This window comes from Pseudopodoces humilis, chromosome 1 (genome assembly GCF_049639895.1).
Source record: "Pseudopodoces humilis isolate 2021_Gansu_Grassland_sample_001 chromosome 1, ASM4963989v1, whole genome shotgun sequence".
Lineage (NCBI taxonomy): Eukaryota > Metazoa > Chordata > Aves > Passeriformes > Paridae > Pseudopodoces > Pseudopodoces humilis.
The window spans coordinates 108,790,012-108,814,904 of NC_142200.1; the positions used below are offsets into that span (position 1 = coordinate 108,790,012).

Genomic DNA, 24,893 nt, shown 5'->3' on the forward strand with positions numbered 1-24,893 from the left:
AGCACAAAGATATTACCTTTTTTTTGGCATGCACATGACTACAGATAAATATATACAGAGATGAAGCCTGGACAATTTATTTGCCTCTATGTACTTTGAACTGATAAATGGCATTATTCTGCTCTCTACAAATTTTTTAAAAGACCACTGGAACCTCAGTCTGCAGGATGGAAAAACTTGATAATGCTTTGAGTCTCAGGAGAAAAGGAAGGGTCGTGTTAAGTGAAGTTACAGAAATTAGCAAAGCAGTCTTTTTAACTGTCTTTCCAACTATACCTGATCTCTTACACATGATCTTGCAGGTCTTTCCAGTGCTCTAATCCCTTTGGATTAGCACCACCTTTGGAGGTGAAGTTGCCTAGTCATAGAAGAGACCATATAATGTAATAGTTCAAGTGAAATGCTGTTATTTCAATAGCAACTCAGTGTTTATCCATTTTACTATTTATACTTGGCAATTTCTGATGAAGCATTAGTGTCTAAATCAATAAAGTTAACTGTTTATAGGTAAAAGTCCATCTTTCATCCCCATCTTTATAAGAAATGCAATAAGGACTACAGTAATTTTAACTCTTCCATGCCAAGAATACAATCCTGTGCATAATTGCTGACATCATCTCAGCATGGATTTGTATGGGCCAAGGTTATGTGCCTAAGAATAAGTGTGTTTCTACTTTCATCATCACTCTCAAATTCCAGCACAGTGAATCATTAATAATATTTGTAGAGTAGAAGTTTTTGTTTTGTTTTGTTTTGTTTTTTTTTAATGGAGGAAAATTTAGGAACATAACTCTTGTCTTTTGGGTTTAATCTAGGCTTAAGAAGAACTTTTGGACTAAATAGATTTTTTTTTTTTATTATTCAAATAGAGTGCATTTCTCATTCTCCTTTCTTACCACAGCTAAGAAAATACATTACAGTGAGAGGAAATACTGTCAACTGGATCCGATGTCACTACATTACTGGTACAAATTAACATGAGTGCTCCTGGCTGAGCTGATACTACTCTGGAAGTCAGATGTCTATTCTGTGCTGACCCACTGTGTGCAATATTCAGGCCTGTGAAAAAAAGAAGTTCTCAAATAAAATCAATTCAGTGAGAGAAGGCTGTTGCTGGCTGAGGTGAAAAGCACTGTATGTGCACTACTGTCTACCATAGACACCAGAAAACCCTGCTGCAGATTGTCTAGTTGCTGCTGTAATTATTGTAGAGACAGATTATGTCACTGCTAGAGGACAAATTGAAGAGCTTCATGTCATCAACTTTATTCATATCAAAGCAGAAGGGCTTTAAAATCTGTTCTTACAGAAGCAACAAATCTGAACATTTACTTATGCTTGGAAATTCTTGATGTACTGAAAGGTCCATTGTTTTTCAATAAGATAAAATAGAAAATGTTGAATTGTTTCTTTAAAGTACTTTATTGCAGTGCCACAAGTTGGTTGGAGACAAGATATTTTCTAATCATGAACAGTCTGCAGATTATACTAAGCAAATTGTAAATATGGCTGAAAAAATAAAAAAGCTATGAACTTGTCTACATGTACAACCTTTTACTCCACTGGAGAAATTTCACTTGATTTAAACACAGCAAGACAAAACATCTTTCCTATAAGTGAGATTCAGGGCCTACTTCACTAAGTTACTACATCTTTAATGTACACTCATTTATTCTGAAGTTACATCATCTGAACTTGTCATCACATTCTCTGTAACTTGTGTTCACTGGATCCTTTCTAAAAGTGCATATGCATTTTCAAGTATGACTATCTGTTAACAGAAAGGTGTCCCTACAATAAAACTCCTTCCTGACAGCTCCTGCTGCAAAAAGAATTGCCTTATCTTTTGAAATTCTTAAAGCTTAGGCTTGAGCAGCATAAACCAGACAGGATGTCTCAGACACTTCACATTTTACTTTCTGTCTGAATCTGCTTCTTTTTGTAAGAAGCAGTCTTGGAAAAACACATCCCATTCTGATTCTTGAGGAGTGCAATTGACTGATTTTCTAATATTTCAAAACTGGTTCTTACTGCACATTATCAGTCAATACATCTTCATTTGTCAAGTATCTGACTTCCTCTAATAAAAAACATAATTTATCCTTAAGTGGGTGCCAGCAGCATTATGGCTGTGGTAATGCAGAGCTCAGTATCAGGTAACCACTGACTGTGTATATATTTATATATATATATGCACATACAGGAGCCAAGAAAAGTTTTGCTGTTTGTTCTGAATTTTTTTTTCCACTGTGAGTACACTTCTAATAGTAACCAAGCTACCTCAGGCTTGTTTCCTAGAGCTGCTTCAATACATTTGACTGCAATGTAGATATTCCCTCAAGTTTTTGCATGAGGATCAAAATGACTAGTTACAAGCTGAAGATTGTACATCTGAACTGTCTGATTTAGGGACAGCCTTTCCCCTTTTTGACAGTTTTGCATCAACTTGTTATACAATAAAAATCCTGAACATATAAGACTCAAATCCACCAGTTGATTATGATATTTCCTAAAATAAATAAAAGGGATAAGTTGTGGATATTACTACAAGTTTTTACTGAGTGAGAAATAATTTTCAAAAGGTGGACAGTTCAGTAACTGAAGTTGTTACAAGAAATACCTTTGGGAAGTGTTATATTCTCACAAGCATTTGTTACTCTGACTTATGCTATTTAATATATGATATTTAATATCATGATATATTATGTATTTAATATATGGTATTTAATATCACTAATATTAACATAATTAATATATAATTATATCACATTTCAGCTGTAATATTGAGGGCTGATCTCTAGATCACTATCTCAGTGATAGCTTATTGAGGCTTCTGAGCTCTGCACTGCAACCCACAGAATGTGTGTGAAAGTCAGTCCAGAAGCAGTGTATCCACATTGCTGTGACGCTATGTCTGAGCTAAGCAGACATCAGCTTTCTCCCCATCCCTCAGCTTTCTCTCTTTCTGAATCTCAACAGGACACATTATATCTGTTGTGCTGACCCTGCTATTGGGACCTGTTTGTATGGTTGTCTTGAGTTTTAAAGATACTTCTCCATGGTATTGTCATTCACCCTATCCACTGCTGGGCTACAGAATGAGAAAGTCTTGATTCAGTCTTGAAACATATGACAATAAGTAGTATTAGTGCTTATTATGTATATAGTTTGGAATACTCAAGAGCAGTTACAGAAACACACTCCCTGACATTAGAAGCTTACAATCTAAACAAAATATATTGCACAGAAGAGATCAACATGCAAAAAGCAGAATCATTGGTTTCTTACTTTTAGTGTACATCTTGCTAATATATAGGATTGTGAACAGAGCAAGGAGTTAAAGGAGTTATTGTGATTTAAAATAAAAGATGATGAAAAGAGTGGTAGCGTCAGGAATTGTTCTAAGAGTGGCTCAAAGAAATGCAGAGCAAAGGATCATTCATGACTGGGAGAATATTCAGAAAAATCGTAAAACAGAAAATAGATTTTAATGTATTTACTTATCCATATTATTAAAGTTACAGGCACTGACCAAGATGCTGTTGCAAGCTTCTTGCTTGGTACCTGGATATGTGACAGAGATAATCCCAGCTCTACTAATTTCAGTGAGAGCTACAGTAGTCTAACTCCTTTAAGGAGCAGGCTGAAGACTTCTATTAGCTGAAGGCCAAGGTCAAAACTCATGCATAGATTTGAATAAATAAACATGGGAACAGTATCTCCAAATGCTGGTATGAGTCTTTTTCATACAGCAATTGAAACTTCTGCTCACTAAATGTGTTTTTCTCCATCAACAAAATAGCCATTTATAGGAAGTAAGGTACATATTACAGAATGAAGTTTTGAAGAAAGACTTGTTGAGCAGCAGTGGGCTAAATGGTAATAAGCAATATAAAAAAAAAGAGGAGTCAATAGCATTCCTGCTATTGACTGGACTGGTTGATGTAAAATTGATTAATAGTAGTAGTAGAATAAAGATATAAATTGAAGTAATTCCATCCATCCAGTAATTCCTAAAATAATGTATTTCTACAGTATTTCTCACTGCAGATGTGTAGAATTTTGGGAGCTAGGCCGCAGATACCTCAGCTGTTCAGGTTTATTGAATATGCTTTGGAGATTATTCTGACCAGAGCAAACTGTTGGATACCAGCAAGTTCAAGTATTCCTTGATGTCTAGCTGCTCTCTCTTTCATTTTTTTACTTCCACTCTAAATGTCTTGGTAGCTGTTTCTGAGCCTGCAGCGTCCATAATGATAAAGAAGGTAGAGCAGTACAAGGTTAAAAATGGACAACAAGCCAACCGCAACATTAAATCCGATAAAAATATCTGTCAAGAACAAAAAATAATTGAGAAGGGAGTTAGTGAAAGACATATATGTATACCATTTTATATGCAAAGCTAACAGTCTAATTACGTATACGTAGAATGGAAATATTTCTGGCAAAATCGCATTTACTGGCATATGCAACGCAAGAACATATACTTCAGTCCTAGAAATGTATAGATTGTTTCCTGTGCATAAGTAAATCTTACTCCCAGGTTTCCATAGGGCAGGAAGGACTATGTGTATTAAATGAAAAAAGAAAAGTAGTTTCTTCAGGGATCAGCAAAATGCAAGACAGGGGAAATAACGGGACTATTGAAAAGTAACATGTATTGCCTTGCTCTTCTCCTCCCTCCCAGAAATAATATTTAGGCAGGAAGAGGTTATCATCTCTCAGCTGCTAGTAGACCATGGATCAGCTGCACTCAGTACAACTGCAGAAACACAGATGCACAAATCTTACCATGAATTTGAAAGCTATTTTTGCTTTGCATTTGCAGAAAGTCTAACGTATCCAACATGAACAGGACCCTTATATAACACCCACATCCATACTTCTCTTAGACGTTTTCAACAAGTGGAGATCTAGTTTTGACCACAGCCTTTAGGCAGCTCCTTTTGTGAATATACTAATTTAATTTCTACTGATATTCCTTGTCCATAGTAAATCTGACCCACACTTAAAGGGAAATCTATTAATTGTGTGAAAGGTACAAAATTCAGAGCCACTGATAAAATATCAGCCACCATCTCTTATGGGGAAAATACAGAACTGTTACACTACCTTTCATTTTGTCTTTCTTCCCACATTCTTTTGACCAGTTTTCTGTAATCACAGGAGAAACTAGTTCAGCAAACTTCTCAAGTGGACAAGAAGAGGTGCACCCTGGCAAAGTGAGGAGGTAAGGATCCTTTGAAGTGTCGTTCCGATAATGCATTTCGATGTTATATTGCCTGATTAACAACATTGAAAAGCTTTTTAAAAAAGGTTCTTAAATAGGTTTCCTACTTTGAGACAGCATGTTGGAAATAGGCTCTAACATCCTACTCTAGAACCTGTTCTCCAAGAGTGGAGGCTTTGTGAAGACGTCTGCAAAGCCCACTTTGCCAAAGCTGGTTATTGGTCAGCTGAAAAAGTCCTTTCGAAGGCTCCTTGAATGGCACCAACACTATGTTCTAAGCCAACTGGTTTACTGTGGGAATTACGTCTTGGAAGTGTTCTTGCTATCACCTGAAGAATCAGGAAAAATTATTTTACCATTTCTTTCATTCTAGGAGGGCTTGTTTTACCTCTTCTTCCTGTCTTTTAGAGCACATATTCACATCCAGAAAATGTAATTTTCCCTAATTTTAATATGACTTTGTGCCTATGGGCTGGTCAGTGATGTATCTATTTAAATCAAAATTGTATCTTCTCACAATATTTGAGAGAAAAGTGGTTTGGGAGAAGAAGGTAGCAAATTCTAAACACTCTTTATTGCATAGATAAGAAGATACTTGCCCATTGCTTTCTTGGTAGAGTTCAAAAATCTGGCAAGCAGCATATGGTGGCAGTTTTCCATTGAAAATATTGAGAGCAATCTGGAGGGCCCCCACTGTGGTGTCATGCTATTGGAGAAAAAAAATTCATCCTTTACAGTCAATTAAGTCAACTAGCATTCATCCAGAGTAATGAGACAAGAGTAGAGTGGAAATGGAGGTAAAAGAAAACCTATGTAAATTTGATCATAAAAATGTGTTCAGTATGTTCACCATTGGGAAAAACATGTTAACTGATTACTACAGACAACAGGAGGCATTTCCAAGGAGTTACTGCAGTATGTGTCTTACACCATCTGGCAGGATTTTGGAGACAGATACTGAGGGAAAGCAAGATGTGGTTTGAGTAATAAATCTAGTTTTTCAATCCAGTTTCTCTTTTCCTTCCCTCTGTGGTGTTTTTTAGTCCAAGGTCAGATTAAGGCAGTATAAAGTAGTATAATCTAGGGCATTTCAAGAGAAGGTACTTTTTTTCAGGTAGTGTACCAGACAAATAGTTGTGTGCAAAGACTATTCTCCTCATTTCCACTTCAGATTTTTTCCAATTGTTCCTTCTATTTGGACTCATACAATGAAATCTCAGTTTGGCTTCTATTTTTATGGAGTCAGTTACCCACCCACATACAGATTCTTCATCTAGTCATTATCCCTGCATTTGCAGGGATCATAGGAAGAGGAGCTGAAGGCAGGAAGTCCAAAGAGTTTGGTACTTTGGTGCATAAATTTTGCAAGCACCATTATATACATATATATGTATATATATATATATATATATATATATATATGCTAGACCTATTTATATTATCGTCTAGCACCTATGGTTTAATTATTGTTCAGGTTCCGGAATTTTTTAGGCTGATAAGTTTCAAAAATAACAGTATACTTGAACTCAGAGTATTAAAGCAGAAGTGAAAAATCTGGATGTACTGCTCTTTCCTTTTCAAAAAGTACATGGTAGTGCTAGAATCATGTAGAAAGGGCAGAGAGAAAGACTTGAGGTATCAAGTAGTTTCTATAGGAGAAAAGATTAAATACGGTATCAGTGTGTCTTGGAAAAGGAATTATGGAAGAGGAGTGACAGAAAATAGTAAATTCATTAGAGACCCAGAAAAAGTGAATAAAAGAGGGAGTAGTTTTTTTCTTTAACACACAAGTCATTGTCACAGGATGTTGCAGAGTCCAAAAGTATAAATGCATCTAGAAAGTTATTAGGCCAGTTGATGGAAGACAGTCTGTCCAGAGATACTAAACACAGGGATAAATTCTGTCTCAGGAAGTCCCTAAGACACAGATTTCTGGAATGTTTTATCACTCTCTGCTGGCTTTATTCTCACATTCATCCCTGCCTTTGGCCCTTGCTAGAGACAGAATAATGAATGGGCTAAGCAGATCTTGGCCTGATGAAAGTGGCTCTCTTCACCCTCTAAAATAAATAAAAATAATAATAGTAGTAATAAAAAAAAAACCCACAGAGGAGAGGTTTGGAGGTACAGCTGAAGTTTTGCTATGTGCCAGTTTTGGAGCACTTCAGGAAAGATGCAACTAATAGAAACTTCACCATTAGGTTGTAGGAATAATGAATGATAAAATAGAGTTTTCTTTGCCAAATATAGTTTAACTAAAACTGAGGTGAGACCCATGCCTATACTGTGTTCTTGTACTGATTGGTGTTCAGCTTCTTAACTGAATTAAACTGTATTATATTATTCTTTCCTTTAACTTACTTTACTGGCAAAATCAAAGCAAGGTTTATGAAAGATGAAAATACTCACTGCAGAGTAGACCTCCATTTTTCTTGGTTTTGAAGAGTTGGCAGCTTGTTTAATACTGTTTAAAATAATATTCACAAGGACACCTTAAAAAGATGGAAAAAAATGTGGCAAGTGAAGGTATAATGTTTGAATGGAAACAAAAACCAAAATATTGTGAGTATCAAATATAAGGTATCTACTCAGACCTCATACTCATTTTTTTAGCTTACAACAATTTTATAACTACAGAGAAGATGTTACAGAGGAGAAATATATGATTCATCATCCAGGTCAAGTGAAGAAGCAGGATTCACAGGAAATCATCTAGAACCATCCTGAGAACTGGGGATAATGACACTTCCAGTTCTGTTATGCTGAGATCCTTCCATCCTATTTTTGTTTGTAGTGTTGGAATAATGACAACTGTGCTGGTCTCTTCCTGTCTACGTGCCAAAGAAATATTTTAACCATTTACTTCCAACAAGTCACACGTTACTGATTCTTCATTTTTTCCAAAGCTCTTTTGTACTTCTTCTCCAGTCCAAAGGTATTCTAATGCCAATGGGTAAGCACAGCAGAAATTCCCTGAAGCACAGTTTATGTCATTCTAAGGAAAGCGGATGTAACTGGTATGCCAGTGAGCATTAGGTGGATAGTCCTTACCATGTGACATGGTCATCTGCTAACTAATGGGCTTTACTGCAGATTGGAGCTTGTAATTACTATGTATTTGATCCAGACATGTATATGCCTACGTGATGGGTCTGCTAATAACTCTTTACCTAGATCTAGGCTGCACAGTAGGTGCATTAGAAAGCCTAGCCTCAAATGTTCCAGCCTGATTCAAGCTCAATCCTTTGGATTTCCTGCTCATGGATACCTGGGGATCAAAAGAGAAATTCCTGGGTTATGTCTTGAAGTAGTGTCAGAATGTGCAGCACAGTCTATGTGCCCCAGTTTTGGAGCTAAGCAGTAGTTCCCAGTTCTTGTAATTCTTGCAGCATGGACATGACTGGAACCTCTTTGATGTTTTGGAGCAGCTTTATATCACTCAGAGAGCTACAAATGTGTTGCCAGTGTTTTGACACAATGTATAACCAGTACATCAAATTGAAAAACAAGGAACGGCAAGCCACTGGAAGAAATGTTGGAGGAACAACTTAACCTAATTTACTATAAAATAAGTAATGATCATAACCATGAGGGCCTGATTTATTCCCTTAATTTTCTATAATATTTCCTAATCCCTTAAAAAAAATGGAAAACCTGAAGATGTTAATTTATACACCTTGTTGCAGTATCTTATCCATGCAAGTGCCAATGTTCAGCACATATTTATATTCTTAATATGGCATCCAATGTCCATAGTTTTGAATCAAATGTTTGTTTGAATAATTTTGCATTAATAAGTGACAGGATGTTGCATTATCTCCTCATTTCTCAGAGCTATGCATTTTTTTATTTACCTCCTTGTAATCGTGATTTCTCTTCTGTTTTATAAACACCAAATAATGAGAGTAAGGACAATTCTGCCAGTTTTTCCATCTTGTTGATTACATCTTCAGTGGCCCATACAGGGAGAGTGTAATTGTGAATATCCTAGTGATAAAGGAAAACAAAAACTGTTTATAATTCACTGGTTTCCATCAACTTATCATCTACCCTCACGCTACTTAGTTTAGACTTTCTGAGGCTGTCCTGCCTCTTTGCACAACATAATTTTACTCCAGAGCATGCTCTGAAATATATTTTGTGGAAATGGGGAGCAGCCTGAAGTGAGTGAATGGGCAGAGCAGAAGCACCTGTGTGAAGGAGATTCTTTGTAGGTATAATGTGTTTAATACAAAAATACATGTTTTTGGTAGGAAATGTTGCAGCTATATGTCTTCCTCTCTTCCTTTCTCTGGTTATAAAGATCTAATTAATAAATTCTAATAAATTCTTTCAGGTTATAAATATCAGTTTTTTCTGCCTTTCCATACAGTTATCCACATACCAGTTCTATCACTGGGCAACTAGAGACAAATGTCATTCTCCTGTCATGTAATAGTGACAGTGTCTCATCATGTTTAATTACCTCAGTTTGTAGAGGATATGTTCAAAATCCCTCATGCACTGCTGGTAATGACTGGGGCCAAATGGAATTTTTCCATGCTTGGGGTCAGTTTGGGCTTTTTTTTAACTGGTAGCAATCACTGTCTCAAAAATTTTTATCTGATAGATCTTTCATGATCTATCATTTCTATTTATGTTCAAAATCTTAAGTATTTTGATGTTTACCTGTTGATAGTTTAAAGCTAATAATTTAATTTCTCTGTTAAAAATCACAAATATATTATAGCCATCATGCTGAATAATTCTATAGCAGCATGTTGGGAAGGGGAAAAAGGGAATAATGGAAATAGTAACTTCTTCAAACATGAAGTGGAAATGACAGTCTCCCAAGCTGTAGACCATGTTTTTCAGTAATCTTACCAAAGCACTAAAATATAATTTAGATTCAAATTAAAAAAAAAAAAAAGAGAAAAAGAAAATTTAGGAGAGAATACAACTCATTCCTGTGAAACACATTGCCATGGTTTAATTGAAACCCAGAGTTGGAGTTATATTATTCCCCAGCATCTATTGATTTTTTTTTACCTCACAATGTAGAGTATCATATGTATTCCAGAGCTGGAAATTGTCCAGTATTTTAAGGTGATTTAGTTCAAGCCCTGTGTTAACTGCCATTGTTTGTAAAAAATCCTGTAGGGAAAAAGTGAAGAGAATACCACAAATACTCAATACATATGGAACATACATGCAGATAGATTCTCTAACACCCAACCTTTTCACAGAATCACAGAACAAGCTGAGTTTGAAGGGACCTATAAGGATCATTGAGTCCAAATCCTGGCCCTGGACATGACATCTCTAAGAATCGCACCATGTGCCCGAGATCATTGTTCAAATGCTTCTTGAACTCTGTTAGGTTTGGTGCTGTGACCACTTCCCTGGGAGCCTGTTCCAGTACACAGCCACCCTCTGGGTTAAGAACTTTTCTCTCATATCTAACCTAAACAGGAGTTTAATTTTTTTCATTTTGTTTTTGCATTTTAACAAAAGGAAAAAATGCAATTCCATAACTTTTACAACTTAGCTACTTTTTTCTCACATCTTGGTGATTTTTGTTTGTTTGCTTGTTTTTTGGTTTTGCTTTTTTTCTCTTACCATGTATGGTTGTATTCTATTTTGAAATTCTTTAGATGTTTGTGTTTCATGCTGAAGTTCATCAAAGCGAGGACAGCTGGGCAGAGGAAAATTCAGCCTCTGAAACATGAAAAACAAAACTTAGAATAGTTATAAAATTATCAACACCCCTCTGTTTTTTCTGTTGCTGAGATTAATGGTGTAATATTTTTTAGACAGATTCATGGCTGCGCTAGACCTACTCAATAATTGTTTGTTAATCATTAATTCAGTTAACACAGGTGATGGACTGTGGTAACTTGACTTTCAAATGGCTACTTGTGTCTGTGATAACTTGATTTCCCTCAATTTTACTAATTTTGACAAAAAGAAATTGCACATGCCTGTCAGGGGATTGCTTTGAGAAATGGGTCAGGGTCCATGATCAGAAATTAAAAAAAGCTACCATTTCCATCTCATTTTCTGCATTCCCCCAGATGTGACTTAACTCCACCTGGTACTGGAACTTGAATTGCTTCTCCATATACACATCCAGGTCTCATCTCTTTGGGTATAACTGGATTATGGTAAGCATTTTAAGTACCATTTAATAGACAGAACTTGAAACAAGACTGACAAATTGTTCTCCTGAAATATCAAGAAGCTATGAGCCTGAGGGCTTGTTCTTCTTTAGGGATGTGGTTCACTTTTAATTACTACAAGTGTGTGCATTACGCGGTCACATGATAGTACATATTTAATCCGAACAACATGTAAATATCCTTCTCTGAGCTCTGGCAAATATGGTTTATATCAATTGCAGAAAGACAAATGATACCTGATACAGCATAAAATGTCAGTGAAAAGCCATGGTAAACAAAACAAAGTTGTATTGGTTCAGCACTTTATGTCACATCACTAGAGCATTTTTGACCCAGCACTAGTATTATCCCATACCATTAACAGACTGCACTTCTAGCATGTCTCCAGTGGGAAGCTGGCAGCAGCCACCAAATGACCCTAGCCCACTTTCACTTGGATAGGTTTCCAAGGGTGCAATTTTTCTGTGACAGCAGCACACTGGAGGATGAAATCTCAAAAGCTTCAATATGAAACTGGGGAACGTTTAATTACATGATAACAAATATTTCTCTTACTGTATGTCTTAATTATCCCTCTCTAGGTGTTACTAATTAAGCCACTCCCTTTGGCTTCATTAAGCAGTACTCAGTACTGTTGCCTGTCAACTCTTGATAGATCTCAGTGGCTTAAAAATAAACTGTGATTATGGTTTTTTACAGGACTGCAGCTGGCTTCAGTTTCCCACATCGTGTTGCTTGGGGCTTGAAAATACCTTCAAGCATTTGTTTGGTTTAACAAGGGAACAATGTTTTTTTCCAGGTGGTTTGCATTAGAAAGGGCATTTGAAGTTGCTGCAGAGGTGTTTTTTGAGAGAAGTGTCAATACCCACTCCTGAAGCAGCTGTAGAAGTGATGAGGTATTAGAGACTCCTACTAATAAGCTTGTCTTTATCAAACAGGTTATTTCATTTCATTGTGGTTCCCCTAGGGGCTTTGGGATATTATATGGCCACTTTGATACTTTTCTGGTCTTCTGGTGAAAGAACTTCCTCTGGTGTCCTGTATTTAAATAACAGTGACCGCGTTCTTTTCCGTTTAGGAACGGGGTTAAGTTTCTGGCTGAATCACTTTGCCTAATCCAGTCTGGGGGAACATTTTCTCTCTGTACCTGTTTTCAAGCATGGTCTCCAAATATGGAGCAACATTAAAGGGAGAGAGGTGTGACAACCCCCTAATGAGTGAGTCCATCCTCTGATGTTGGTGATGGGCAGTTATGTAGTAGGGGATTTGTACAAATTTCCTTAAAGTCAACTTCTGTCCTCAAAGCCAGAAGTAAATAAGGCTTTCTGTTATTACACTCAATAGCTTTTTATCCTTCTTGGCCAAACTGTTCTTTACACAGTTCTTGTCACAAGAGCAAGTGAAATTAAAATCTGAACCTGAGTCAGCCAGAGAGAGCTACATGAAGTAAAACTTCTACAGGACCTGTTATTCAGGTAGGTCTACTCTTATGATCTGCAAGAGAAGTGCTAGGGTTTCATTAAATGTTTCTATAGCACTGAGCATAAAAGAGCCCTTGTCTGTAATTAAAATGCCTAAATGCTACCAGAATAGGGAGGTAATAATTTTGAGGTTATTACAGTGGCTGGTGAAAATTCAATTCCTTGAATAAACTGTGGAACATACTTGCCAAAGAGACAAGGTCTGCCTAGTTGAGTGGTGTTTAGAAAAGCACTTGTTTCCTGTAAAGATTTAGGGCAACTTCCCTAGAATACTGTTCAAAAGTGTTCTAGCCAGAAGAAATGACCTTGGAGAAAATGGTAGAGTGTATGACAATTCAGGTATTCTGCAAGTATGGAAGGAGGATTTTCATGTAGCTATTACAGTTGACCTATGACATACTTTTCAGACAGTAGCTGCATTTGATATTTCCTATTATATTGAACTCAAAAAGCTTAAAAAATGTTTTTTAGCTATTCTCCTTTTTTCTGTTCTTTTGCTTCTGTGAAAGATTAAGATTTTATAGAATGCTTCTAGTCAGTACTCACCTGCTCTGTTGTTTTTTGAAAAACATGAACTGGAATGGGTTGCCAGAGAAGTCCAGGGTTCCAAATTTGGCTGCTAGTTGGTGGAAAGAGGCCAGAAAGATATGATTGGGCACTCATAATGGTGCGATCATAATCTGTACTTTGGATGTAAAACTGAAAATAGAATGGCAAAAAATTAATGATAAAATGAAAACTATAAAATAATAGGGGAATTTTACCCAACTTGTCAATACTGACTTTTTGTTTTCAGTTTTATATTTTTGCATAAAGTCAAACCAGTGAAATTGTAACTCAGCTTTCCAGGGCCCTACTTCAGTTTCACAAAAGGAATTGCCAAGGCATCTTTTAATTTGGAATATAACCCTCAGACTCAACTGAAAGAATAAGAAAGCATGATTTCAAAGAAGGGTGTTCTCCCTCTTTAAAGATTCAGAGGAACAGTGATATGTGTAGACCTGGGGATGTGATTTAGTGGTGGATGGGTTAACAGTTGGACTCGAAATTCATAAAGGTCTTTTCCCACCAAAATGATTCTATGATCTATCAGTGATACCTCAGGAATGTTAAAGCACTCAAAAAACATAAACTTGTCTTGGAAGCATAGAAAAGGTCATACCTTTTCAAACCTTTCATACCTTTTCACAATGCATGCCTCCTATAGTTATATGTGATATATATATATGTTAAAGGGATCTTCCCTACAGTGGATCTATACTGTATAAGTACATCCAAACAGCTGTTAGAGCTCTCTGTTACAGGAAGAAGTGTGTAAGCATGGCCCATCACATGACTGGATAGGCATTTATCTTTCAACAGGGAAAAACAATAATAGTCCATACACTTTATAAATTCCCAGCTCATTCATCCTGGAGCTGTTCAGTTTGAGAAAAATAGGTTGTGAAAGGCCCAAAGAGAATGTAAGTGCTGAAAATTAGACTTTATTCTGTGTTTTCACCTTGATGTAAGTATGACTTTCAAAAATGTCCTTCTATTACCTTAATTTTTCCATTCATGAAATGAGTATGATAATGTGCTTTTATAAGTCCATAGTTCTGCTATGCCAGAAAAATATGCTGCAGACAGATCTGCTCTATACCTCTTGCCGGTTATATGTGCTGTTCAAGAAGCTGGAATATCGTTTCCTCATGTACTGTCCAAGTTCAAATAGCTGCTGCATTCCAATCTGTAAGGCAAGCATATGGGTGACTACTAGATTAAGGTGACTACAAACTTCTAATGTAGAAGTGTCTTTCCTATTTGAGCTTTTAAGTGATCATCAACTGTTGGTATAATGTAATAGTATTGTGGTTTAACCCCAGCTGGCAACGGAACACTACACAACTGCTCACTCACTCACCTCTGGTAAAACTGGGGAGAGTAAAAGTGGGAAAACTCCAGGGTTTGAAGACAATTTGATATGCAAAGCAAAAGCCACACATGCAAGCAAAACAGAACAAGGAATTAATTCGCCACTGCCCGTGGACAGGCAGGTGTTAAGCCTCCAGGAAAGCAGGGCTCCATCCCAGTTACTTGAGAAAACAAATGACATCAAGCTGAATGTTTGCACCTTCCTCTCTTTCCACCGTTTTATATGCTGGGCATGGCATCCTATGGTACAGTATAACTCTTCGGTCAGTGGAGATCAGCTGTCCCAGCTGTATCCCCTCCCTACTTCTTGTGCACCCCAAGACAAACTCAGCTTGGTACAAGAAGCAGAAAATCCTGTGAATCTATGTAAGCCATGCTCAGCAGTAACAAATACATCCCTACATTATCAGCATGGTTTTCAGCACAAATCCAAAACAGAGCCCCCTACCAGCTCTCTCAAAGACAAAATCAGAACAGCTGCGTATGTTGCAGGTGATCTAGAATCTTTAACAGAAATGTTCACTTATATCTATGAAGAAATAATACGTTCTGAAAGGCTAAGATTGCAACATCTGCTACAGAAAGGCAATACCCCTGATTCTATACAAATATCCACAGAGATGTAGATCTGTAGACATCCATCAATATTGTCCTTTACAATATATCATATAGAGACAGCTGAGAGAGGATGATTGACAACCTAGTGTTTATCATTGTCATTGCTCTGTTATTTGTTCAGCCTTATAAATTTGTGGCTTATATTTCATGCCTTAAGTAGCCTTCTTCAGTCTTTGCCTTGGTGGGCCTGCAGTTGTCTTAGTCTGCGCACTCTCTTTTCTGTTATTAATTTCTAAAGCCTGAGCTGAAGTTTTTAACTTCTACTGTCAAAGAAGTACATTCCTACTACTTCTCTTGCTAAAAAGATAGCAGAATAGCAAAAAAGCTCTCAAAAAAGTCAATGCCAAAGCAGGAATATCTTGGTACATAAGCTAGTAATAAGATAGTAATGCATTGTTTCACTATCTGAATTTTACAAATCTTTCAAGCCCCCCTTCAAACGTTAGACACTGAACTGTCTGTTTTGTACTTCTGTACCATGACAAAGTATTATTAGGATATGCATTGGCTTCCTTTTGCTCCAGAGCTTCTTATGTCAAATACAATCAAAGAGATAAGGCTTGATGTTAAAATGCCAGGGCAACAAGTAGGTACAGTGCATCCTAGTGAAACTCTGGACTGCAAGTGGCCTTTTTAGAAGACACATTGTCCCCAGAAGCAACCTTCTCCTGCAAGGCTTCTCTTGTTTTGTGAATTGGTGGTTGTCAGTCCAATGATGAGATGTGGACTCCTCACTTGACTTGGTGGGCAGGTGTCATGCCTTTGCCCTGTCACTGGGCTCAGTACTTAATGTTCATTAGAACTTCATCAGTGTTAACAGTAGAGTGTTTAAACTTGCCATTTATTTGAATCCAGACACACTATCAAGATGTTGCTTTTAGGAAGATAATTATAAAGCTACGATGAACAGGATTTCAATTTAGCAATAGCTGAATGAAATAACATTGCAAAAATGTTTATGAATTTCTGGTATTGGTATTTGCTAATAGCAAAAATCAGAACCTGGGATTTGCTAATGCTTTTGAGACACGCATACAAAACCTCTTCCCACTTCCTCTTTTAGTAGAATTTTTAAGTTCTTCTAAGAAAGTCAACATACCTTGGTGAGTTGTCCAAATCCCTGGGGCCATTCGCTTTCTTTGTGTAGATCAGTTGGAAAGTTTACAATTGGTGTTCTGTCACCATGTCGGAAAACCTGACAATGTAAGCAATAAAAACCCCTTGAGATCATTACTTTCAACACTCCTTCCTTATCTAACTAGAAGTCTTTATACTTCCAGTGAAATTTTTCAAATGAAAATATTGGAGAGTCTGCAGAAACCTGGTCAAATAGGATGTGAATACATTCTTTACAGTCAAGAATATGTATACTTATATAGGAATTAAGTGGGCATAAGCCTAATGATTCTTCCTCCTAGAACATGAAATTAATCACCCAAGATGTTAATGCTGGGATTGTGTTCACAGCTAGGCATCTGGACAGGAAATATGACTGAATTTTGGAAACTCAGTGCTTCTGCATATTGAACCAGTTACTGATGTGCTTAGATTAGTATTTAGTTACTTTGTCATAGACAAAAGACTTGAAATTTTTTGGTAACTTTTTCATAGCAGTGTCTATAAAAGTAGTTCTATGTACACACAGATCTTATTCTCAGTTTCTCAATCATCCAAAAATATAAAGATTAAAGAGTATAAATGTTTACACTGTTAGCTTACTTAAGTAATACTTACCTTATTAATACTTTTAAATGCATAAATAAAAATACTTTTTAAAGTCTGTAGGATTTATTTCTATCAAATTCAGTGAGAGCAAAGAGTTTGGTTGATTTACTGTCCTGGACACTCCAGCATGGTGAGTATTAGTGTGATGCATTCAATTGTATGATTTTTTTATCAGAAAAATTAAATGAACCTTTTTGTATTTTTATTCCAGCATACAAATAAAATTACAACCCTAGATTAAATGGTTCTGAAAAACTGAATTATCTCCCCTAAGCATATGCTGCATGAGATTAGAAAAATTAAATCCACAGAAGCTTCACATGAAAGGAAATGCTGGAATACAAATTCACAGGGGTCCAGAGAACCTTCCAGGATGCTGACCCAAATTGTTGGAAAAGTAACCTTTGCTTATCAATGTTCCCATCACCTGATTTAGCACAATAAAATGACAATGTAGCAGCATGGTATATTTGTTAATAAAATGACATTTATGCCCTAATACCTCACTGGTACATAACTTGCTTATAATTAATACTCTCCATTGCCTCATTAAGCCACATCATTCTTGCCCAGACTTCAGAGAGGGTTGTACACACAAGTTAGTTTGCCACTCCCACTGGGAGGTGTTTCATGTTTATATTTTTCAAAGCAAACACCAGCGTTGTGACCATGTTTTAATTACAACACACACCCTTTCCATCAGCCTTCTCTACTAATGTGCATGAACCTGTGCTAAAGCAGGTACTTCAGAGATGGAAAATACTGTCTATTAAAGGCAAATAGAATTGCATTTCTCCCTCTTCATTTTCTACAATAGACAACAAGGTTTGCTAAAGTTACCATTAGAACATGCAGGAGACTGCTTATTATGTTTTTGTTTTGTTAGTTGAATTTCACTATGTGGCCAACCTGAAATGAATATTTTGCAGCAATTCAAGGAGGGTTTTTCACCCTCATCATCAAGTTTGTTGTTTGGCGGTTTTTTTATTTCCTTCTCTGTGCAATTTTTAATCCTCTTTAAATCTCTTTTCTTACTAATTTGGAATCTCAGTTGGTTCTTAATAGCAATTTCTCAGTTCACCTGTATTGAAGAGGAGAACAAATAAGGAGCTACATTGTCTGGTAGCTGATTCAGTTGAGTGCAAGAAAAATGTGTGAGAAGGGCTTTTGTACTACTGCTCATTTCCTTATGCTGATGTACATAGGTGTCAGGTAGGATTCATTAGTTTTTCTGGACAAGCTGGTACCTGTGTCAAGAATGAAGGTTACGTTCCCAATTACAATATAGCTGCATCCTCTCTTGTTAAATTATCCAGCTTCACAGAACTTTTATGGGTAACTTACAATTATTCGAGCTAACATGTTTAAATGACTAATTTTTATGCATATTTTAGGCAATACTTAACAATAGATCAATGCTTGGCCATAGAGATGCCCTTTTTATTACTGAAACATTACTGACAATGTGTTAGATTTTTAAACTGGTTTGTGATGTTTTATATTTAATGTATGACATAACCCTGAGCATGTCACAACAGTCACTGTCACAACAGTCAACCCCTAACAGCTTTCAATAAGCCAGAACACAGTAGTATTTTATCTGAATAGAGGTTAGTGTGAAAAAGGATCAAGATGAAAAGATCTATTGAATATATGAGCAGGAGATATAAAGAAAAGTATTTTATTTCTTTGTAACCTTAAGAAATTGAAGGAGTGGAGGGTGTGCTCCTCGAAAAAGAAGCACAGTTCCTTTAAGTCTACACAAGATAGGAATCATTCAGCTCCTTGTTCATATTTCTGCACCTTCATTGTACAGTGTCACATAAATATGATATGAACACTAAGCTGGAAGCAGCAAGAAGGGAACAAACACTTAAAAAAGCAGAGCCCCATTTTTAGGAATTGAAGGACAAAGCTTCTTAGTTTGGTTTTTGTATGTGCTCCAGCCTCCTTGCTACTCCTTGCTTCAGCTGCAAATGAAATAACCATATGAATAACCACTTAACCTGAAAGACTAACTTGTTCACTCACAGCTACATCTTAGGAGACTTTTTCCAAAATTTAAAACTGTGTTTGTCATTAGAACACCTGATAGGAAGAGAAAATGTATCTCTACAGATCTTGCCTTACTCATCAATATTTGCTTCTCAACACTCATAATTTCAACTTTGTTAAAAACAAGTTGATTCTTCCAATTAATTTAATAATATGTGTGCTCTAGCATTTATTACTCCTGGTCTGCAGATTGCCTTCCTGGCCTTTCAGGAGACACAGAACATGGCAGAATGAGAGAAGAGGAGCAAGAAAGCATCATAAAAAGTGAAAAGACACCAGAAATCAAGGAGGGGATTGTAATGGGAATGCACACAAGAAGAGCAGTAGGTGGATAATTACCAAACCCATTACCCTCTCCTTCCACTCTGATACAGCTTGAACCTGATTTGGTGTCTGGGTTCATCCATGTACTCTTGGTAACTTTGTGAGCATGATTGCTCATATGAAAATGGCCACATGACTCAGACTTTGGCCAGCATTTGTTTCCATTGTTGTCAGGTGAAAAAATCATATTGGAGACAAACTGGTGCAGGAGAGAAGGTGCACTGAGAATATGGCATGTGTGGCATACACATATATACATAATGTCTTCCTTTAGAAATGTCATGAAATACAGCGAAGTATCTGTCTCTGAATAATAGTGAGCCTCTTGCAGGCACTTTTATTGACACACTGAACTGCAAACAAAAAGATTTCTTGCTTTGCAGCCAGCAATAGGAATGAAGAAACAAAAGTGAAGTGAAACCATCATGCTGCCAGTTCAGGGAAACCAGAGATGTAGAAATGCTGAACATGTTTAGTCAAGGTTTCAGATGGCTTGGCTTGATTAGACAAATCACGCTGAGATAACATGCTCAGTCAACACTTCCTATCCTGAGTTACAAGGACAAAGACATGATGAAACCACAGTGCCTCAGAAACCACACCTCTTTGTATATATGACAGGTGAAATGTGTGTGTGTGTGTGTGTAGAGGCAAAAGGTCCAGGTTGGAACTTTTTTAAACAGAGGCGATAAATCAGTATTTAATTTCTACTTGGGTGCCTGATTGTCCTACATATTTTCTATTTTCCTCTTTCTTTAAATTTAAAACTTGAGTTATTTAAACTCTGCCTTTAATCTTAAATTCAGTGCACAAGAGTTATGGTAAAAGCTGATGTTTTCATGTAAGCAAAGAAATTGAGAAAGCATTTTGACAAATTGGCTCGAATTAGAGCTTTGCAGAGAAAAGGGCTTGTGGCCAATAATCAAAATGCACAGAATCAGCACAAAGTTGGAAGTTGTGAGAAGAAAGTGAGACCCCATCCTAGGTACCATACAATTCTAGAAGTGAGCAAAAGCAAACTTTTATCTGTATTTCTTCTCCCCTGCAGTATTTTCTATTGTGCAGTTCTGCTAAGGAAGTTTTAGAAAGTCATTATGACAATTTTCACAAGGCAGTAATACTCCCAGGTGAAAACATAGTAACTTACAGAGGATAACCTGACAATGGCTATTGAAGTATGTCAGAAAGATGCCTTTTAGACTTACCTCAAATGTACCAATACTCTCATTATATCCCATTATATCAGTGATATATTGTGGGGTCAATTCCTGTGCTATTTACTTGTACTAGCAATTCTGTTTCTATGAAAATTCAATCAGTGAGTTCAGAAGGCAAAATTCAATAGAGCATACATAAACCATGCCTTGAGAGAAGAGATGTATATTGTGATAAGATTAAACCAATTGTAATGTTTTATGTGATTGGTCAGCCTAAGCAAAAGTAACAGGAGTAAAAGGAAGACAGCTTAAATGAAATTTACCTACTATTTTAGTGTTTATTGGGATAAACTACCCTATAAATTGTTTGGGGTTTATTTTTTTTTTGTTAGGTGGCTGCACAGTTATGGTAAGCCAATGATTTTGGATAAGAAGCCTCCATCTCCATAATGGTAACCATCTCCAGTAACTTTCTGCAAAACCATTGCTTGTCATAACACAATAACAGCTACAATTCAATAAAAATTTCATTCCTTTCAAGGAGTTAATGCTCCAAGGCTTGCTCTCTACCTGTTTTCAGCTTTGTCCAGTTCTTCCTGTTATCACTGAAAAAACATGTAAATGTATTTCTATATAAAGAATGTTAGTGGAATTAGCGTCAGGTCCCTGCTATGTATGGTGTCTCAGCAGGAGTAGGAACTGGTTTTTCCTGTGCACTCTGGCCTTCCTCCAAGCTGTGCATGCACAATGCATGTGGCTACACATGAAATACTTTATCTAGAGTCAGATGATATGTTTTGGACGCAGCATTTCTGCCTCACAGCTGTATGCACACATAATGTCTCATTTAGAGTAAGGCTGTAGAAGATCTTCAATTGCCTGTTTATAAAAGTTCATTCCAATCCCCTCAACTTTGTACAGAAAATATTCATTTGGACTAACTATTCTTTATCATTATACCTTTTATTTAAAAAAAGAATGGAAAGGACTATGGTTCACCTTCATAATTCAAAGTATTACATTGCATTAATGTTTCTTTTTCTAGAGATATTTGGGAAAGTGACATTTAAGTCATGTTTAGCTACTTTGAAAGAAGAAATGGCCCAGCATAAGAATTATTACAGCTGTTTTCAGCCTAACTGAAGTTAATGCAACACGTCTCTCAAATCTCTACTTAAAAATGCCTGTCTATTTCTGTTTCTCAGTATATTGCTATGACAATTCAGTTATTGTGAAATGGAAAATATTTATTTTGTGTGCTGATGTGTAGTAACTTCTGTAAAAGCATAAGCTTCAGCTCCAAGCATAGAAGAGGTAGTCCAAAATCATGAGCTCTCACACTATGCACTGAGAGATTGTCAGCTAAACTAAGGAAGAATAGGTAAATGTGGACTTCACATCTCTTAACTCCTCTGCAGTATGCTTCTACCACAGTCAGTTATCTTGAAATAATAATTGGAGATTAGGAAAAGAAAATTCTAATAACTGGAGACATTTTTATCATTGTTAAGGTTATGTCTTTAAACTCAGTAAGCAAAAGGGCAGCAGTACTTATTTCTAAGTTTGAAGACTGGCAAAGAAACTGTACACCTTGTCTGATTCAACAGGCATGTAATTCTGTCCCTGTATTCCCCACAACAAAACATAGAACAAATCTACTTACTACAACCACAAACTTCAGTTCTCGTGCTGCAGTAGTCTGTTGAAGCAGAATGAGAATAATGTGAAAAGAAAAACACAGGATCCTAGACAAGTTGGGAAGCCGTATCGCACCCATCCTGATAGAAGAGGAAAAAAGACTTTGTAGCTCCAGCAGCTGCTCAGGCTGAACTGCAAGACGTCAGGCTGTACTTTCAGAAGGGGTGGAACTGCCGCTGGTGCATTTCAAATCCAAGAGGAATGTTGTGTGACTACGCAACAAATTGCATTGCCCTTTGTTTTCAAATTACTGTTTACATTCTTTTTAATCAAATCATTATTCAGTTCCCTTTTTTCCTCTAATATTTTTCTCTTTTAGAGTATGAAGGTGAAGTTAAAATACAAAGAAATTGCTAAGCATTCCTAATGTTTCAACTCACCTGTTCTGTTTCAACTTCTCAGTACTTGGAATTTTTCCAAACTATATCATGGCCACGAGGATGAGCTAAGAATCAAAACCAGGCAATATTGTTTCTCTTTGCTGCTCAGCTAGTCCACTTTTCAGCTACCTCACCCTCCCTTTTTTCCCCCTCTTCCGCATTATCCCTGTGAAATCAGAATAACTATTTAAAACAACATTTCATGTGGGTTAAAATTGCTAGTCCCTCAGATAAAATACTTAAAAAGATCTTGTGACAAGTATGTTCTTTAAGATCCTTGCTGGGCAGTTATATGCTCTTCAATTTGTTTGTGTTATTTTTCTTTTCCCTTGAAGTATTCCTGTACTTCCCCTTTGGAACTGCTTATGTTGAGATCTATTTTGGCCTCAAATCTTTAAGAAATTTCTTGTGAACAATCCCTGGATCTCACATTTTTACTGTTACTGATTAAAAACCCTCTTTCTGACAGTAGCTCAGTGGCTTTGAGAAGATTGCTCATCTTGTCTCTGCTGACGTCCTCTCTATAAAATAAGAAGAATAATACCTGTAGACTTTGATTCAAAAGCACTTTTTGAGTAATGAATTAGTTTGCAGAGATCTATTAGTAGAGTTCTTTAAATGCTAAAACATTAGGTCCTTTGTGTATTCTCATTACATTACTATCATACCCAAACCTGTCTCAGGGTCTTCTGCTGAGCTCTCTGCAGCAGTATTTTCTACAACAGGTGTTTTACCACTTACCAGAAATTCCACCTTTAGGGCCCTAGAGCCCACTAAGCCTCAGGTATTCTCTCCTCTGAGTTGTGTGAATGTCCTTATGTATCCACTTTGTCTGATGGATGGGACTGGATGGGAGGAGTATGACAGCTCCCAAACTTTCCTGTCTGTCTTCTCAGTCCATTCCAAGTTTTCATCAGCTGAACTTCTTTCTTCCTCCCCTGTTAGGTCCCCACCCTCCTTTTTGATCTCTCCTGGTGTGATTTTTGCCTATGCAGAAGGTGTATGAGAGTAATCTATACTTCATAAATATATAATATGTTGTCTTTCTGGAAACAAACATAAGCTGATCATCTTCCTCCATTATTTAAGAGTGTAGGGCATAAAATACACTTTCTTTAAAATACTTTAATACGTCTCAAAACTCAGAATGGATGTCCTACTTTTTTAATCTGCGTAATAGGTGGTTCCTAAGATATTCGATCAAGGATCACTGTTGCCTCTTGGAATCTTTTCTTATCCTTCTGATGACCTTACCATGAAATTCATAACTGACTAGTTTTTTGTAAGATTTGGTTTATTGTGTTTCATTGATGAGTGTCTATGATCACTGAAGTAATTCTGATGACTTCACTTTAGAATCTGAACTCATTTTTTTGGGAGTGGGGGGGCGGATTCTGGATAGCATCATTCAAGAATGTTTAGAAATATATGACAATGACATTTTATAGAATATATTTTCTAATGTCTCTTAAAGATGATACTTCAACACAAGCCCAAGCATATGGTAAGTAGCAGTGATTTCTGTGGTTTCACTCTACCCTTGGCATGTATGCTTTGTTAGGGAACATATTTTGTGCTCAAAAGAATAGGTACCACAACAACTTAAGTAAATGTCTAGACATTCCAAAATGGAAAAATATCCCTATTTATGTGCCATACTGGTTAAGATAGAGTCATGTAGAAATCCTGTATGCAATCTGTAAGTATGTTAGTAGCATATATTTAATTTGGATATTTCCTTGCGTTTCTGGAATTATCTGCATTTCTACTGGGCATTTGGCAGGTATAAACTCATCATATTCTGCAGCAATTAAATCCTGGCATTTTTTCAGGAAAAGTTGCTTCAAAATAATAACAAAAATAAAATCCTTCTTAATCTATAAAGTTGTTGAAGCATTATATTGCAAGTGAACCTAAACAATTTAAATCATGTTTATGTTAATTTGGCTTTTTGTTGTAAGTTCTAATTATGACTTTATGGCATTAAGTCGAATTAAACACAATTACAAATTTTAAGTGCATGTACCTATCTTAAATGCTTGCTGAAGCCTTGATTTGCTTTGAAGTGGCTGGTTGCAAAAGAACCTGTACTTTATTGTACAAAAGGGTTACATGAGGTAACTGCTGCTGGTGGAGCACAACCTACACCCTGA

General features: G+C 36.5%; 1 protein-coding gene across 1 annotated transcript; it reads right to left on the bottom strand.

Annotated features, from left to right (window-relative positions):
- Positions 1-1,427: 1,427 nt before the first annotated feature.
- LOC102101699 (prostatic acid phosphatase-like) lies at positions 1,428-22,493 on the bottom strand. The gene is made up of 11 exons (XM_005519002.2): positions 22,326-22,493; positions 16,501-16,596; positions 14,512-14,598; positions 13,416-13,568; positions 10,829-10,927; positions 10,259-10,363; positions 9,085-9,217; positions 7,640-7,722; positions 5,830-5,936; positions 5,113-5,282; positions 1,428-4,330 (listed from the first exon to the last, which is right to left on the bottom strand). Exons 1-11 carry the CDS (start codon positions 22,437-22,439, stop codon positions 4,212-4,214), a joined length of 1,266 nt encoding a protein of 421 aa, XP_005519059.1. The 5' UTR covers positions 22,440-22,493; the 3' UTR covers positions 1,428-4,211.
- Positions 22,494-24,893: the final 2,400 nt, after the last annotated feature.

What these genes read in the sequence shown, in the direction of transcription:
- LOC102101699 (XM_005519002.2), bottom strand. Translation starts at nt 22,439, where the DNA reads ATGGGTGCGATACGGCTTCCCAACTTGTCTAGGATCCTGTGTTTTTCT. An exon ending in GAAATCACGATTACAAGGAG is followed by an intron (nt 7,723 to 9,084) that starts GTAAATAAAAAA and finishes CATCTTTTTAAG; the next exon opens with GTGTCCTTGTGAATATTATT. An exon ending in CTCTACCAAGAAAGCAATGG is followed by an intron (nt 5,283 to 5,829) that starts GCAAGTATCTTC and finishes GTTGTTAATCAG; the next exon opens with GCAATATAACATCGAAATGC.